Source organism: Hypanus sabinus, chromosome 11 (genome assembly GCF_030144855.1).
Source record: "Hypanus sabinus isolate sHypSab1 chromosome 11, sHypSab1.hap1, whole genome shotgun sequence".
Classification (NCBI taxonomy): Eukaryota; Metazoa; Chordata; class Chondrichthyes; order Myliobatiformes; family Dasyatidae; genus Hypanus; species Hypanus sabinus.
This window is the reverse complement of record NC_082716.1, coordinates 31,443,747-31,462,931: the sequence shown is the minus strand read 5'-3', so window position 1 is coordinate 31,462,931 and position 19,185 is coordinate 31,443,747. Positions and strand designations below refer to the sequence as shown.

General features: G+C 43.3%; 1 protein-coding gene across 1 annotated transcript; it reads left to right on the top strand.

The window, feature by feature from the left end:
* Positions 1-303: 303 nt before the first annotated feature.
* ptger4c (prostaglandin E receptor 4 (subtype EP4) c) lies at positions 304-7,110 on the top strand. The gene is made up of 2 exons (XM_059983570.1): positions 304-1,122; positions 6,499-7,110. Exons 1-2 carry the CDS (start codon positions 304-306, stop codon positions 7,108-7,110), a joined length of 1,431 nt encoding a protein of 476 aa, XP_059839553.1.
* The last annotated feature ends 12,075 nt before the right edge of the window (positions 7,111-19,185 follow it).

Here is a 19,185-nt window from a genome sequence, read left to right as displayed (position 1 = left end):
TCGTGGAAATGTGACTTTTTCGGGAGGCTGCTCGCAGTCAGCCACCCCCGTCCCCCCCGGCTCGGCAGTGTCGTTGTGGTTGCTGTAACATCAGCAGAAGCGGGAATGTGACGTCCGCACTCCCGGTCGATGTCACCTGCAGCAGTCCGCTTCCCATTTAAAAATGAGAGCGCGCTGTGCAAGAGACGGAGAGCAGGCAAAGATTTTACCCTCGGAGTGCGCATCTGTGCGCGCGCGCGCGCGGGTCCCGGGCAACTCACCCTTGGCCCGTGGTTTTAAGCTGCGGGGAGGATGTCGACGGGGATGCTGCCCGAGTCTCTCAACCTTTCGAGCTGGGAAGAAGTTAACGGCACCTCGGCGAATGACTCTGCTGTGTCTCTGAACATCAGGTCCAGCCAGGTGATCACCCCGGCCAGCATGTTCGCCGTCGGGGTGGTGGGTAACCTCATCGCCATCGTGGTGCTGTGCGTCTCCAAGAAGGAACAGAAGGAAACCACCTTCTACACCCTCGTGTGCGGACTGGCCGTCACCGACCTGCTGGGCACCTGCTGCACCAGCCCGCTGGTGATCGTCACCTACTTGACCCAGCAGTGGCCCGGAGGACAACCGCTCTGTCACTTCTTCTCCTTCTCCATGCTCTTCTTCGGCTCGGCCGGCATGACAATCCTGTGCACCATGTCCATCGAACGCTACCTGGCCATCAACCACGCCTTCTTCTACAGCCAGTACATCGACAAGGGGCTGGCCAGGATAGCCCTGATGGGCGCCTACCTGCTCAACCTAGTCTTATGCATCCTGCCCTTCTTCGGTCTGGGGAGGAACGCCAGGCATTTCCCCGGCACCTGGTGCTTCCTGGATTGGCGAGCCAACAGCACGGTGTGCGCCACCTACACCTACATGTACGGGGGCTTCAGCGCTTTCCTGATCCTGGTCACAGTTCTGTGCAACCTGAGCGTCTGCGCCACCCTCATCAGCATGAGGAAGAAGTCCGTGGGGACGGCCACGGGAAGTTCCAGGGGTCGGCGCTTCCCCAACCTCGCCGCGTCCGCCGCCGAGATGCAGATGTTCTGGCTGCTGGTTTTCATGACCATCGTCTTCCTGGTCTGTTCCATCCCTCTGGTGGTAAGCAAGGCAGGGCGGGCGAGGGAAATAAAAGGCGGCAAGGGGACAGTGGAGAGCTTCTGCCTGATTACGAATGGAAAAAGCTTTCCACTGTCCCGAGTACGAAGGGGTACCGGGCAGATTTAGAAGTGCGAACTTCGTTGACTTTCTAGCCAGACAAAAAGGAACAAAATTTCATTTAAGTTTTATTTGTGGACTTTAAGGCGTTTATTCCGTGTCACGTTTCGCTTAAAAATCAATGTAAGACATTTTCAAATTGTCTTTTCTTCGCAGTTTTTAATCTGTTAGTTATTGGTCCTTCGGTATGATGGGACCGATCTTAAGTCGACATCAGTATGATGGGACCGATCTTAAATGGGCGTATAAATGACAGGTGGAGTACAGTGCTGGGAGGTGTATAGTCATACACTTCGGTAGAAGACAATAAAAACGACTTGACTTGCCATGGCCTCCTCTACCGTCAAGATGAGGCCACACGCAGGTCGATGGAGCAATACCTTATCTCCCACCTAGGTAGCCTCCTACCTGCCGGCATGAACATTCAACTCACAGACCTCCGTTGATACCCCTGCCCCCCCCCCTTACCCCATCCCTATCTATAATTTTAGTCTGGTTCTCTTTCTCTCTCTTTTCTTCCCCCCTCACTATAATCTCCCCCCAGCCCTACCTTTCTTTTTCTTTTATTTCCCATAATTCTCCACCTTCCCCCACTAGCCCATTTCCCTTCAGCTTATCACTTCCCAGCTCTCTACTTCATCCCTCCCCCCACTTCTTATCCCCCCTCGACCATCCCATGTTACTTCACTCCTGATGAAGGGTTTCGGCCGGAAACGTCGTCACTACCTCCTCCCATAGATGCTGTCTGGCCTGCTGAGTTCTGCCGGCATTTTGTGTTTTTATTGACTTGCAATGAAATAACTGACTATTGTCTAAATGGAGAGAGAATACAAAAAAAAAACTGAGGTGTAAAGGGACTTGGGACTTGTGCAGAATTCCCTAAAAGTTAATTTGTAAGTTGAGTCTGTGGTGAGGAAGGCAAATGCAACGTTCATACTAATTTCAAGAGGACTAGAATATAAAAGTAAGGATGTAATGTTGAGACTTTATAAAGCACTGGTGAAGCCTATTGTGAGCAATTTGGTTCCTTGATCTTAGAAGGAATGTGCTGGAACTGGAGAGGTTTCGAAAGAGGTTCATAAAAATGACTCCAGGACTGAATGGCTTGTCATATGAAGAGTGTCTGATGGTTCAGGGTTTGTATTCACTAGAATTAATAAGAATGAGAGCTGCTCTCATTGAAACCTATCAAGTCGTGGAAGTTCTTGATAGAGTGGATGCTTCTTATGGTAGGAGTGTCTAAGAACAAAGAGCACAGCCTCAGAATAGAGGGGCGTTCTTTTAGAGTGGTGATGAGGAGGGATTTCCTTAGCCAGAGAGGGGTGAATCTGTAGAATTCTTTGCCATAGGCCAGTGGCTCCCAACCTTTTCTATGCCCCACACCCCTAGGAAATGTTTGATTAATGTTCGCACCCCCTACAAAAGTAATATCACATTTGAAGATGAAGAAGTCTAATTTCTAATTATTGAACCACATACAATACTGCGGGTGAACAAATTGAACTTCAAAAAAATAAGCTTTTAACTTAGTGCATAAAATGCAAATATAAATTGAGCAGTTAGATTCTAATTTATTTAGAAAAAATTGTAAAGAGAAAATTGATGAGACTCCTCAACTCTGAGGTGTAACTTCCCAGGTAACACTGATGAGAATCCTTAATGCTGACTCGGGCAGCGGGAGACTGGAGTGAGTTTACGTCTCTCTCAACTCGGGCAGCGGGAGACTGGAGTGTGCTTCGGACAAACATTACTACCACTTCTCAAGGCACACTGGCAGCTGGCTGAGTGATGACTCATGACTCGTCACTCAAGCACACAAGCCACTCTTTCTTGCACCCTCTGAAATTCCATCTCGCACCCCCTGGGGGTGTGGGCACCCCAGGTTGGGAACCCCTGCCATAGGCAGTTGTGAAGCCAAGTCTTTATGTATATTTAAGGCAGAGGTTGTTAGATTCTTGATCGGTCAGGGCATAAAGGGATATGGGGAGAAGGCAGGAGATTGGGGCTGAGGGGAGGAAAATTGGATCAGTCATGATGAAATGGAGGAGCAGATGCCACGGGCCAAATGGCTTAATTCTGCTCCTTTATCTTATGGTCTTAGTGTCCGGTGTTTCAGGAAACAAATAGATTGCTGGCCATTGACTTTAACTTCAGCTGGAAGTGCTTTGCTATGGGCAGCATTATTGCAGGAAAGCTAATTCTGTAACATTCCCCACTGATGCTGCCTGACTAGGCATTTCCAGAACTCTATGACTTCAATCAGAACACTCAAAGACAATTGCTTTAAATAGCATTGCTACTGGCTGAATTTATATTTGTGAATATCTGACATAAAAATCTTTCAGATAAAATGTATGTGCTTTTTGATGGATTATTTTGGTAAATAAATCACTGCACTTCACTTTAAAAACCATTAGCAATTGCCAAATCATGTTTCAAAAGGGCCTCTGCCTACCTTATCTATTGTCAAAGTCAAAATAAGTTCATTATCAATATATACCATATACCAGCTTGAAATTCAGTTTCTCGCTGGCATTTAAAGGAAAATAAAGAAATACAATAGAATTTATGAAAAACTATACATAAATAAAAACTGCAAACAACCAATGACAACAAATAGTTGTGCAAAGAATATATAGGACACATTGGGACCAGTACATTTTGGCTCATTTAGGCAGCTGCCCCAATTAGCCAAAGTTGCGTGGAAATAGGTAAAAATTTATAAAAAGGATTTTATAAAAACTACTGTCTAACTGAGCAACAAATTAGGTTTTTAAATGAAATACAGAACATATTAGAACACTACCTATATTACTGCAGTACTATAAAATTGTGTATTAGTTCCTAATAGTTATTGATGGATGTATTTAGTGTAAGCTGCCATGTTCCTTTGATTGACTGTAAATGAACAAAATTAGCACAGACACCTAGTATAGATGATGGACTGCCTTTATTAATACTAACAACATTTGTATCCTCAAAATCTTCCTTTTCATTGTAATATTCAAGATGATTGCTGATATTTCCAGATTTTTTTTGTAGTTCCCAACTTGTTGAAGCAGGAAAATTGTTTCATTTTCATTCCTGGCCATCTCTAGCATCTTCCAGCCTGGCTGCTTGAAACTGCTTTGAGTGAATAGTTCTGAATCGTCTTGCTGCTTATTTGTCACCAACTATCAGTTACAAAAATCTCTGCTCTTTGAAGACACACAACTGTCACAGTTTTAAAAATGTTCACTCTAAACATGGTGTAATGAGCTAAGTGCCACACAAGTGAATGAGTCTAACCTTAGTCAGCAACAGTCTCCTGACATAGTGACCCAGCCAAATGGAGGCAGCGGGGTCCAGGCTGGAGAGTGAGGAATGGGCCAATATGTGGCCCTTACTGGAGCCGACTTGCTGGTGATTCAGTGCTCCAGAACCAAGGGGAGGCAGAGTCAAGGTGGAGCCTGGGCCTGGGCCAAAGAATGAGGCAGTATCTGAGGTCTGATCAATTTAAGGGCCAGGCTGAATTGAGAATGTGATAGTGTACTGAAGCAACAGTTTCCAAGTCTGAGACCAAAGAATAACTCAATGTTTGGAAGACTTAAGTACTGGGCCAGATTGGAAAAGTTAGGTTGTTGGGGCCGGTGGCAAGGGATGGGCCAGTTCAAGTCACTGCTCCATGACATTCACTTGGTTCCTCGCTGAAATGGGGCTGTGGCCCACTCCCGAACCAGCTGCAGTGATGCCTGGCTTTATGCCTGTGGATGAACTCACTTTTGAAAACTTCAGTTCTGAATGTAATTTGCTTACTTTTATTGTTTGCACGATTTTTTTTTTCTCTGCACATTGGGGGTTTTACAGTCTTCGTTTTCAAAGGGTTCTATTGGGTTTCTTTGTCTTGTGGCTGCCTGTAAGGGGATGAATCTCAAGTTTGTGTAAAATATATATACTTTGATATTATTATCAAATTTTTGTTTTGAATCTCGAGCTTTGAACTATGAATCTCAACTATTTTCTTGATTAGTTTTTGAGTTTAAGAGACGTCCCAAATAAGCATCTGTCCCAATTAACCAATGGCCCAAATAACCAGAACTAGAACCCTCAGAAACACTTCCAAGGAAGTGTTAGGTAACATATCAAATCTATGCAAATAGGGAAATATGATGTGTGCCACCATAATTTTTAACTATTATAACTCAATGCAAAATATATCCTTACAGGAATTGCACTTAAATCATTAATCTTCTCCTCACAGCTGTTGTATGTTTTCTGAATTTGCTGTTAGCATTTTAAAGTTCTTTTAACAAAATAAAGCCAGGCTAATGCTCCTGTAATGAATCTCATTTTAAGTAAAGAGCTTAGTTCATCAAGTCAATAATGGGCAAAGCTGGAAATAGCCAACAGGTTTATCAGAATCAATGAAGAAGGAAGTGAGTTATATTTCAGATCCGAGTTTTTGTCAGTCAGCAAGAATTTGCTGGCAACCAGCAACTGAAGAAAAGGTGAAATTTAGAACACATAATGCTACAGCACATTACAGGCCCTTTGGCCCATAATGTTGACCTTTTAACCTACTCTAAGACCAATCTAACCCTTCCTTCCTATATATCCCTCCATTTTTCTATCATCCATGTGCCTATCTAAGAGATTCTTAAATGCCCCTAATGTATCTGTCTCTACCACCATCCATGGCAGGGTGTTAACATGCACACACCACTCTCCATATAAAGAACTGACATCTCCCTATACTTTTCATCAATCTCTTTAAATTTATGGTGTCCTAGGATAGAACCTCTATCGATCTACTCTATCTATGCCTCTTAACATCTTGAAATGAAATGAAATATATTTATTGTCATTGCATAGTACAATTTGTCATGCACCAATACAGCGAAAATGAGTTTGCAACTCTCGTACTCAATGCTATAAAACAACAAATAAAATCAATAAACAATAAATAAAATCAAGTAACCAGCCAGTACATCTCTATCATGTCACCTCTCCTTTGCTCCAAACAGAAAAGCCTTAGATTGTTCAACCTCTCCTCATAAGACATGTCCTCTAGTCTAGGCAGCATTCTTGTAATTCTCCTCCACACCCTCTTTAAAGTTTCCATGTCCTTCCAGGACTGTGGAGGATGACACCATTTTCCACAATACTGCAGTATTTTGGTTAATGTGTAAGGGAAGTGACCTTTGCTGGTGTATAGTGAACTTGACTGCACATTGAGACGTGTATCCTACATTAACATATTTGTTTTCTTTCTCTGTTCAGATACGCATTTTCATTAATCAGCTGTATGGCCCAGCTCAGATCCTGGCGGGGGAGCAACTGGATTACCGAGGTGACCTTCTAGCCATCCGTTTTGCCTCCATCAATCCGATCCTGGATCCCTGGGTGTACATCCTTTGCCGGAAAAAGCTCCTTACCCTGGGATGCGAGCACCTGAAGCGAACAGTAGGCGCTGCAAAAGATGGTCAAGCCCGCAGGGTAGGGTGGATAAGCAGCCAGCAGTCACCACTGTCATATGCCAGTAGCTATGCCTCACTACAAGCAAAAGACAAACCTGAGCCACAACACAGGGATGCCGGCGAGAGGTCTGGTGCCGTGACACAATCTTTCACAGACTTCACAAGGCAGCAGATGTGGCAGGCTGGGCCTCACCCTTTTAGCATCCCTCATGACAAGCAGGTCTGCCCCACCAAGTCACACTTTGAGACCTGTCCACAGACCAAAGCCATCCTACGCACAGCTCTGCAGGAATCTATGGTGCCAGATGTCGGAGCACAAAACAACGTTATTCTAAGTGAGGAGGGGAGAACATTTGACATTTTGAATTGCAGTTTCAGTACGCCTTCATCATGCACATCAGAAAAAACTATTTAAAATGGAAGACTTTTTATACAGAGCATTTATTTATAGACTTTACTGGGAGTCAGTTTTATTTCTAGCACAGAAGTTGCTCCTGCTCTTTCAATTAAATGGTGCCCTGAACAAGGAGACAAGGTTAATTGGATATACCAAAAACATTCATCATCATAATGAATCTTGGGGTCCTCTTCTGCAATGCACTCAAATCAGTCAGTTTCTAAGCTACAAATATCTGAGGCTAATGACACTTAGGAGATTATCTTAATTTGCATTGTGTGTAATTTGTGAAATAGAATTCACCTTAATTTAGAGCTGATAGTCCTACCTTCACATTAATCTTGGTAATATAATCAGTGGCATTATAAAAGATAACCACTGTTTGACAACCTCTGAGCTAATCCACGTTTACGCTCTGTGAACCGTTCATTATACAGCTTGGGGTCAAATGATTGCCAATTCACTTTAGCGCTATAACACCGGCCAGTCATTTCCCAGAGATGGATGTGGAAAAGGATCAAGGCAAAATATGTTTGATATTACTTCTATGGGGACAGGAGGAACAGGAGTAACCACCTAGACTACCACATTAATAGTACAGGCTATTGATACCCCTCATCCTACACTAATGCATCCTCAGGATCATGCTGTTCCTCTCTTTATTATCTGATATTCTAACAGACCTCAATTGAACCAGTCTTGTTTGGCTCCCTCATATTAGAATCATAGAGTCACAGAAACAGGCCCTATCGAGTCCACGCCAATCCATTTAAGCTGCCTAGTTCCATCATCTGCACCACTTGTGCTGGTACCTCATTCCATACTCTTGCGACCCTCTGAGTGAAGAAGATCCTTAAACATTAAACATTTCCACCTTTCTCTCTTAACCCATGACCTCTAGTTGTAGTCCTGTCCAACCTCAGTGAAACTAATGTTAAATCAGGTTCAAACTTGCTGCTGATTTCTGTTCAAAAACTGTCTGATAATTGTCTTATTTCCAAAATGCTGCAATTTCACTAATGATAAAAATGGAATGTCAACTTTTTTTTAAAGATTGACTAATATTATCATCCAGTCAATCATCAGTGTACAAAAGTAACGAAGTGAAATTAAACAGCATTGTTTTATAGCATTGATATCATAATAGTGTAAAGTTTTATAACAATTTGTCTGGAAACAATCCAAGGCTTCAGAACTAAAAGGTAACACTAAACTACTGTTCATAGTCATTAGTCAGCTCTGATCAGAAACAGACACTATAGTAGTAGATGGACACCATCCAAGCTTTATCAAAAAGCTGTCAATGTCGCTGTATTCAAGTACTACTGTGCCTTTGCAACAACTGATGATACATTAGTTTGTAAACTCTATCCAGAACATAAGTGTTAACATTTCCGACTTTGAGTAAGGGTCTACATTCAAAGTGGCATGCCGGACTCTGTCTATTTTAATATTTTTTTTATCTTTCATGTTTAGCGTATTTGTACTTATTTGTAATTCTAAAATGTTGTTAACATCACATCAGATCAGCAAGCCAGTACTTCCCAGCTCATATTACAAGACCTGTAATTCATTACTGCCTAGCCCAATCCAGAGGCAGCATCTGAGCAGTAATCGAATACTTACCTGGCTGATGTGAGAGATTGGCAGAAGACCAGAATATCAATACAATATGACCCACACCAAGCACTGGCACTGGGCCAGCAATCAGATACTTTTCAGGTGGTACCAATAAAGGGTTTTATTCTGCCGTGTTAATATAATCCAGCACAAACTAGTGTTTGGACCAATTGGAAGAAGCAGAAGTATTGTAAATACTTAACAAATCCTGGGAGACAACAAGCCTGAATCAAAACATATTGTGGAAGCTGTCTGCATTGTTTTCCTTCAGACCTTCTCCATCTCCCTCCAGAATATATTGCCCTACTTGAAATGACAGAAGCATCACCCCCATCTAAGTGTTATCCACCGAGTGGTCACAAGAGAGTAAATATTCTACTAAATTATATGAAAAGGTTCTCAATTTTCTCTTCAGTATGTTTGGTGGCGTTAATATTCAGGAGCATTCCTTTGCACTGCAATCAGCTCCTTTTAAGTTGAGGACAAGCCTCAAATGAAGCTGGTAGGTTGCCAAACTGAGATCATCAAGCAATCATGAAGTCATACAGCACAGAAATGGGCCCGTTGGCCAATATGTACATGCCAGCCCATCAATGACACTAATCCCATCCATCAGGAATTGGTCCACAGCCTTCTAATGTTTTGGCTCAAGTGCTCATGTAAATATCTGGTAATTGAATCCATTCCTCATGTCATGCTATCCATTCACCTGAGATATAACTTATCAGTATAAGCCATCAGAATCTTGATATGCTCAAGTGGTCAGGCATTCTTCCAGTGATGCAGTTTTCAGTTCTTTATGGCAATGCCTGTAATCTTTTCAGCTTGACTGAAATCAGGATGCCAGGGCTTTGGACTTTGCACATGGCAACTGGCCTACTCTCCACAATGTATCCAAGTTTTAACTGACAATCCTGGAACTGCAGACCCAACAGCAATTACATACTTGGAAAACAAATGTTTATTATTTACCTGCAGTTTGTGAATAATTTATGGTTATTTCCTCAGTGATCAATAATCCCATTGTAAATGTAGTCTGGTCTGAGTGTAAATATAATTATCGGTCACTTGCACTGCATGATCGGAAGGGCAAATACGTCTGCAAACATTTCTTAAATTAATTATGTAAAGTATTTTTACATAAAGAGATTTAAAAATAAAGAAATCCACTGCTGTTCGGAGCAATTTATTTTTAATTTTTCTAAGGCAAACAAAAAGGCAAGATGTAATGCAGAATCAGGTTTAATATCACTGGCATACAACATGAACTATGTTCACTTTGCAGCAGCAGCACAATACGATACATAATAATAGAGAAAAACTGAGTTACAGAAAGTATATCAGAATCAGAATCTTTTATTATCACCAAGTATGAGGACACATACAGGGAATTTGATGCTGGTTTCCCTGAGCTCTCTCTGTACAGAATTAAAAGCAAACAAAAACAATAGTGCAAATATTAAATAGTTAAATAAGTAGTGCAAAGTTAGAAATAGAAAAGGCTTTATAAGGCATTGGTTAGATCGCACTTGGAGTATTGAGAGCAGTTTTGAGCCCCTTATCTAAGAAAGGACATGCTGGCATTGAAAAGGGTCCTAAGGAGATTCACAAGAATGATCCCAGCAAAGAAAGGGTTAAAGTATAAGGAATGTTTGATGGCTCTGGGACTGTACTTGCTGGAGTTTATTCCATTGAACCCCACTAAATATTTGAAGGCCTGGATAGAGTGGATATGGATGTATGGTGGATGAATCTAGGACCAGAGGGCACAACTCAGAGTAGAGGGATGTCCACTTAAAACAAACATGAAGAGAATTTTTTTAGCCAAATGGTGCTGAAGCTGTGGAATTTATTGCCACAGGCAGCTGTGTAGATCAAGTCATTGAGTATATTTAAAGTGGAGGTTGACAGGTTCTTGAATAGTACGGGTGTCAAAGGGGTTGAGGTGGAAGAGAAATCAGCCATGATTGAACGGCAGAGCAGACCCGATGAGCCAAATGGCATAATTCTGCTCCTCTGCCTCAAGTCTAACTTCAGCGAAGCCTATTCACTGGACAGGATGATAGGTACAGAATGTAATATGTAGCCCCTCAAGCCTGTTCTGCAATTAAGTTAGAAAATTGCTGGTGTATATCTCAACTTTATTTCCTGCCTTGACCTAGTAACACTTAGAATCCATGCATCACAAAGGCATATCAATGTGAGATATAAACCTACTAACTCCTACGGCTATCTTGACTATACCTCATACCACCCTGTATCATGTTAAAAGGCAATTCCCTTTCTCATTTGCACTGCATCTGTTCCCAGGGTAACTTTCCTTGCCAGGACATCCCCCTTCTTCAAAGAACAGGGCTTTTTGTCCTCCACCTTTGGTGCTGCCCTCACCCATATCTCCTCCATTTCCTGGCCATCCATCCTCATCCCATCTTCCCCTCGCCTGAACAGGGATAGAGTTCCTCTTGACCTCGCCTACCACCCTTGAGCGTCCACATCCAGCATATCATTTTCCACAATTTTTGCCATTTTCCGTGGGACCCTACATCAAACACATTTTTACCACTCCCACCTCCATCTTCCACAACAATCTTTCCCTCTGTGATTCCCTCGTCCAGTCGCCCTGCTCCATTTACCTTCCTCTGGGCACTTATCCCTACAGGTGGAAGAAGTGCTACACCTGCCCGTTCACCTCGTCCCTCAGCTCCATTTGGAAACTCAAACAGTACTTCCAGGTGAGGAAATACTTCACCTGCAATCTGTTGGATCACTTACTGTACTGTGTGCTCATGATGAGGCCTCCTCTACTTTGGTGACTCCCAATGCAGATTGAGGGTCCCCTTTGTCGAGCACCTTCGATCCATTCACAAAAAGCCAGTTTTCCCAGTGGCCAATCATTTTAATTCCAATCTCCATTCCCATTCCGACATGTCACCTTCTCTCTTGCCGTGATGAGGCCACTCTCAGGTTAGAGGAACAACACCTCATTTTCCATCTGGGTAGCCTCCAACCTGATGGCACAAACATCAATTTCTCCAACTTCTGGTAATTTTCCCTCGTCTCCCTTCCCTCTTCTTCAGTTCCCCATTCTGCCCTCCCTCTTACCTCGTTTCTTCTCCTCGTCTATCTATCACCTCCCCGGTGCCCCTTCCCCTGCCCTTTTTCCCATGGTCCACATTCCTCTCCTACCAGATTCCTTCTTCTCCAGCCCTATTCCATCTATCATCCCCTCTCCCCCACCCACCGGGCTTCACCTATTCACCTTCCAGCTTGTATTCCATGCCCTCTCCCACCTTCTTATGCTGGCTTCTTCACCCTTTCTTTCGAGCTCAAAATATCAACTGTTTATTCATTTTCATAGATGCTTCTGGACCTGCTGAGTTCCTCCAGCATTTTGTGTCTGTTGCTCTGGATTTCCAACATCTACAGAATCTCCTGTGTTTATCAATATGAGATTTTATCTGTTGGGTTCACTGGTCCTCTAACGCCTTTTAGGTAGAATGTTCAGATCCCAACTGATATTTATGTGAAGTGGGGCATCATGAGATTACCAAGAAGAGCCCAGCTCCAAAGTGAAGTGTGGCGACTGTGATTACTGGTGTTGTTGTTCTGCTTAGCTGATTCAAGTTTGGACTCTAGAACAGTTCTGTTGAGTTTGAAAACACTTTGGGTAATAAAACCCCTGTTTTTTTCGCCTTTACCTGCTCTCCCAGTTTTATGCTCACCCTGGTCCTTCACATGAAACATATGCTAAATTGTTCCACTTACACCAGAGAAGACATTTTTCTCCATCTTACTTATGCAAACTATCTATTGTTACAAAATTCCCGTAACTGGATCACTTACCAGCAAAGATAGAGAGGTCCGTTGAAGTCCGATGGTACTATTTTTAAAAGTATTTATTGATAAAGGGCACAAAAAGAAGATTAATGCAAACATACAGATAATATACGTTGTCAATACTCAATCTAAAAACACGGGTATAATAATTGTCATCACTAAGCAATAGCTCTATCGTTTGTCTAGGGGATATCGTATTGTCCGATGGAAAGATAAAAGTCACTGCCCTTTCAAGCTGCAGCTCTTTGGGTTAAGAGAGACGGTTTTAAACTTGCCCGGGTCTTTTATGAGGCCAATCCGTTGAGTCGGGGGAGTTGGTTCCCCGTTGTTAGTTCCAAGTTGTTTTCCGTGGTACCAGCCACCAGCCCCCAGGCAAGGGAACCAAACACACGTGGCTTCCTTCAAATGGCTTCCTGCTATTACGGGATCGCTAGCGTTTGTTCTGGTGCATCTGAAGGGGTTGTTCCCCAGACCCTCTTTTATACTTCCTCACGGGGTCTCAGATGTCAATCAGGTTGGGATGATGCAATCCCTCAACCAGCCCACTCTGGTCATCTCCTGAGGGCTTCAATGAATAGTACAGTACTCAATACACAACTTGGTCTTCCGGAGACAATGGCCATGTCCCATAGCTTTACATCACTGGGGAAACGAGCCAGACTGCACGTCTCTTTTCCCAACCCAACAAGTGATCTTGCGATTCTCACAAAGGAGGGAGCTACGGATGTAACACCCCCTTTCTTCAGGGCATTTTTTACCATCGGAAAAAAATGAAATATAATCTAACACAACACCAAAGTGTTTTTTTTTCTACAGAGTAATACAGTTATACATTCAATCCAGTATCTAAACAGTTAACGATTACAGTGTCACTTCCTTTAATATCTTAACATCTTGTACCGTACTAACGTCTTGTAGCATCAGACTTCAATTTAATAACCACCTATTTTATTTTTTTTTTTCAGCAACAAAACTAAGGAGGTGTGCTCCTAGCGTATGTGCATCTACAAAAGTTTATGTAAATACTAGTCTTTCGGTCGTTTTCAAACTGAACAGGCAGGCTTCCAAGGGGGTTGTCTTTATTATTCACAGGCTTTGTCGAAATCCCGTAAAACCGGCTTTGCTATTTAAAAATGGTGTCCCCCTTAACCGTCGTCTCTGTTCCGGGGAATTTGAGTAAGGTGGCGAGATAAGCCCTCGCCCGCCTGTTCCATAGGAATTATTTTATCAACACTGTTTCCCAAACTTAACCCATCTTCTGAATTTCCACCCACCTCTGTAATTTTACACAGGTGGCTAATCCTCTCGTCAGGCCCCTTCAGACTATGTGGTTTCAGTTCGACTTCCTTGCTCAAGCAGCATATCAAATTCTGCCCTTTTATACCACACGCTGGGATAACAATAGTTTGGGGGGGTGGGGGGCTGTCATATTCCGGCTTAATCTGTAAGCGATCTGCAGGGCTTAAAATTTCTTCATTCGATTTGGGAACTACAGATTTCCCGTTTCCTTCAATGATAATTCTTATCTCCCCATTCTTACACTCTGCATTAAATTTGAACACACCTTTGAGCACAAACACCTGGGAACTCTCACTTCCCATGGTTACCAAGGTTAACCCTTTTCCCACTGAACCCAGTCTATCTGACCCACAAGGACGGCTGCCCCGTTCCACGGAATCAAATACCTCAGACTTTTTCTGAGCTCCATTATTAGGTTCAGTACCACATGCATCCTCATCTTGGACACACTCAAACGGGACATTGGCCTCTTCCAGGCTTTCAATACCTGTACCCTCTTCAAATTCTAAGTTCCCCCAATCCTCCCAGGTACTCTCTGGGCAACTCCCTTCCGGAGTAAACTCAACCCCGCGGGCTGAGACAACCTCATCTGCCAACCCAGCAGACTTCTTCGAGGTAATGGCATCCTTTTCCTTTAGGACTGCCCTCATTTCATTATCGGGAACACCTTTAGAATTTTCAACTTCTTCAGACAGATCATCCTTGTCCAACTCTGGACCTCTTAACCGCTCTAGCGGTTCCTCATCTTTATTTCTGGCCTCTAGGACCTTCCCCCTCGCTAAGGGCAGATCTACCTCTGCTTCCTTACCCTCTTTGACTTTACTACTCTTCATTTTACCACCCTCTAAACCCTTGTGGTACAAGGTCGGTAGAAACATCTCAGCCAAATCGAAACTGGCCAGATTTAAACTGCTCTCTTTCTCAGCTGCCTTTCTCGACAGGCTGCGAGTGACCGTGCATGCGGGGTAGATCTTGGAATCTAGGGGCGGGGCCGCAACACTCACCGGTCGGCTGGCCATCGTTATGGCTGCCCAAACCTTACCACCTGCTAAATCGTTACCGAGAAGGACGTCTGCGTCCTTCCTCGGGAATTCCGATCGCACCCCTATTTCAACTGGTCCAGATACCAGCTCACAATCCAAATGACCTTATGTAAGGGCACCATTTCTGTTCCTTTACTTATCCCCTTTACAGCTACCATTCTCGTCTTTCGACCAAACTCTAGTACCTTACTGCTGATCAACGACAGCTCAGCCCCCGTGTCTCTCCAGATCCGTATGGGAACTGGTGTGCCTCCCTCCCTCACAGACATGGTTCCATGTGACAGACAAGTCTCCAACCCTTCTCGTACTCTGTCTACCCGGGGCTCCCTTGTCGATCTACTGATTACCACGGCACATCCGATAGGGACTGCTGCCTACCCCTTTCCTGTTTCTTTCCTCGGAGCAAAACACCGTGATGCAATATGTCCCACTTTTCCACAATTAAAACAGGTCAAGCCCGGAAATCTCTGGCCGTCTGGCCTTTCCCCCTCGACCTTACCACTAGCTCCCGGCGGGACCTCTGCCTCAGCCGGCGGTCTTTCTCAATCATTTCCATGGTCTCTCTGGGAACTTTTATTCGAGGAAAACTTTGTCTTGTGGGTTAGGGCATATTCATCTGCGAACCTAGCAAATTCTGAGATGGACTTATCCGGCTTCTCATTCAGATACGTCCGGGTATCCTCCAAAACACACCCTTTAAATTCCTCAATCAGAATTAACTCCCTGAGACGCCCATAATCTTCTCCCACTCTCTCTGCGGTGCACCACTGGTCCAAGAGCACATCGTTCTCATAGGCAAACTTGGTATGCATCTGATTCCACCCTTTTTTTAAACTTCTAAACTTTTGTCTATAAGCCTCAGGTACTAGCTCATAACCCCAGAGAATGGCCGCCTTTACTGTGTCATAACTCTCCTCCTCTCCCTCCTCCATGGCCAATGCCGTATATGCCTGCTGTGCCTTCCCCTTTAACACACTTTGTAACAGTGCCACCCACTGACCTTTGGGCCACTTCTGATTCACTGCCACCTTTTCAAAAAGCAACTATTGATGTCTGTTTCCTCGAACGGAGGTACTAGCCTCAATTCGTGACTAACATTGAAACGCTCCTCTTGGTCTGAACCCTGACCGCGTTGCTCTTGCTTTAACTTCTCCATCTCCAAGTCATGTTTCCTCTGTCTCTCTGCCTCCTTCTCCTTCTCGGCCCTTTCCTTCTCCTTCTCAGCTGCTTCCTGCTTTTTTAACTGAAGTTCATGCTCTCTTTGCTTCTCAGCTCTTTCCTGCTCCCTTTTCACCTCTAACTCCTTTAGCTGGAGCGCATGCTCCCTTTGTTTGTCGGCCCTTTCTCTCTCTCTCTCTCTCTCTCTCTTTCTTGGCTGCTTCCAGCTGCTTTAACTTAATTTCATGTTCCAACATAAATTTCTCCAACTCTAACTGAGCCGTCCCACTAGCTGGTACCTTTTCAGGGATATTTTCCAATACCTCAGCTGCAAACATATTCTTCTCAATGTAATACTGAGTTATGGCCCTTTCCACCTCCTGCTTTTTCATTGATGACCTCACCTCTGCGAGGTTTAACCCCTTCGCCAAATTTATCAAGTCTGATTTGGTGGCCGCCTCTAGCGCCTCCAGAGTCGGGTTTTCTATAAATTCATCCATGTCCATCTTTGCTGGTTTCCCATCTGGCTACCTGCGTACCAGATCCAAGTTTGGACTTACAAGCCCGATTCACTGGCTCCCCAATTTGGTTTCGAATCCCAGACGAGCCCCCAATTTTGTTATGAAATTCCCATAACTGGATCACTTACCAGTAAAGATAGAGAGGTCCGTTGAAGTCCGATGGTACTATTTTTAAAAGTATTTATTGATGAAGGGCACAAAAAGAAGATTAATGCAAACATACAGATAATATACGTCGTCAATATTCAATCTAAAAACGCGGGTATAATAATAATCATCACTAAACAATAGCTCTATCGTTTGTCTAGGGGATATTGTATTGTCCGATGGAAAGATAAAAGTCACGGCCCTTTCAAGCTGCAGCTCTTTGGGTTAAGAGAGACGGTTTTAAACTTGCCCGGGTCTTTTATGAGGCCAATCCGTTGAGTCGGGGGAGTTGGTTCCCCGTTGTTAGTTCCAAGTCATTTTCCGTGGTACCAGCCACCAGTCCCCCAGGCAAGGGAACCGAATGCACGTGGTTTCCTTCAAATGGCTTCCCGCTATTAGGGGATCACTAGCGTTTCTTCTGGTGCATCTGAAGGGGTTGTTCCCCAGACCCTCTTTTATACTTCCTCATGGGGTCTCAGATGTCAATCAGGTTGGGATGATGCAATCCCTCAACCAGCCCACTCTGGTCATCTCCTGAGGGCTTCAATGAAAAGTACAGTACTCAATACACAACTTGGTCTTCCGGAGACAATGGCCATGTCCCGTAGCTTTACATCACCAGGGAAATGAGCAAGCCTGCAAGTCTCTTTTCCCAACCCAACAAGTGACCTTGTGATTCTCACAAAGGAGGGGGCTACGGACGTAACACCATCATCTTAAAAACCCAACTTAATCTTCATCTTTTAAACTATCTAAACTATATTTTAAAACATTTAAACTATCTGTCATCTTTAAGACCCCATATAGTTTGTCCTTTAATCTTTTAAGGAATACAATCATAATCTATACCATAGCAAGGGTTCCTAACCTGGGGTAAACGGACCCCTCGGTTAATGCTAGGGGTCCATGGCATAAAAAAGTTTGGGAGTTACTGATCTTTACCAACATTCCTCAGCAATTAGCCACTTGATGCCAGAAACATTTTTCTGAATCTTTGATCATTATATTTAAAACTCATCTTGAGAAATCGCATGGCAGGCTATGGAACAATGGCTAGTAACTGGGATTAATATAGACATGATGTGCTGAAGTGATTGATTTGGTGATGTATGACACCACGGTAGAAATTAGCATTCAGTTGCTTATGAGTGTAGGAAGCAACACCAATACAGTGACTGATGTACAGAAAAATTTGAGAGAGGGGGTCCAGGCAGGCCTAAATAGAATTGCTCAATGATTCTGATAATGAGATAGGCATCGCTCGGGTCCATGTGAGTTTTCATTGCCACACATTTGATTTGAAGGAAAAGAGTGAAGTTGAAATAGAAAATGTCCCTCAACCACTGACCTCTGCACTGCTCCCAAAACCATCCCTACAAACCTAAGAAACAACTAACTCTGAGCTACGAGTTCGACAGACATCACAGCCCAGTGCCATCTCGACCGGATCTGTGTTTGAGGAATGTTCACAGGCCCAAAGAACATGTCTACTGAATTGAAAACTCCCAAATAATCATGATTGAATGCTATGCTGAAGCTAATTGACAGCCAATGTTAAAATTGTTTAAGGAGAGGAAACTTAACTTGAAATTAGCTTCCTGGAGTTCTGGATGATGTTCTGGAGTAACAAAAATGGTCAAATCTATTTTTATTATTTAAGCTTTGGGTAATTTTGACATTGTGCACTTTTGATATTGTTCATTCAGTGTTTGGCATTTTCAGCTGTACTGTTTTATTTTGGGTGAATGGTAGCTGGTTACATTAAACAGGTTCTGTATGAATCAGCAAATCCATTAGTACAGGGTAAGCTACACAGGCTTAATAATTGGTATTTGATGGTTTCTACATTGACTGGTGCTTCAGTAGATTGGTTCTGTACTTTTTCAAGTTCTGTACTGACTTTAGGCATAGAATGGTTGGCTTTATACTGTCGAGGCTGCATGTTTTGTGAATTTTTGTCTTCCCTCATTGGGTAGCAGAGACAGTAATAAGTTTAGCATCATACAGTAACATTGATACTAACCAGACTATTCTGAGTCCTGCCGAAGGGTCTTGGACCAAAACATCAATTGTACTCTTTTCCATAGATGCTGCCTGAGTTTCTCCAGCATTTTGTGTGTTTTGCTTGAGTTAATAGAAACCCTAACTGAGAAAACATCCAGATAAGAAATGGAAGTGAATAATTAGTGACAAAGTTTGAAACAAATAATTGGGGAGAAAGAAACTGGTGGGATAATTTTTATTTCAACCTCCCTTCACTGACTGTTAACAAGTAGAGTATTTGAAAATGCAAACTAATTGTTGTTACTGATGTGAATGAATCAGCCAATTCATTCCACCAGGTGGCAATCATCCACACTACAAGTCGTTTGCAAAGCTAAAAGGTTTGTTTTAGAAAATAAATGTTAAAATTAACAACATTGAAGGGTGAAAGCTAGAAAGGGGGAGAACAGCAGCCAGCAACTTGA

Excerpts from the sequence above, each read along its gene's own strand:
- ptger4c (XM_059983570.1), top strand. The coding sequence starts at position 304 with ATGCTGCCCGAGTCTCTCAACCTTTCGAGCTGGGAAGAAGTTAACGGC. Across the intron at positions 1,123-6,498 it reads TCTGTTCCATCCCTCTGGTG|ATACGCATTTTCATTAATCA; the intron begins GTAAGCAAGGCA and ends TTCTCTGTTCAG.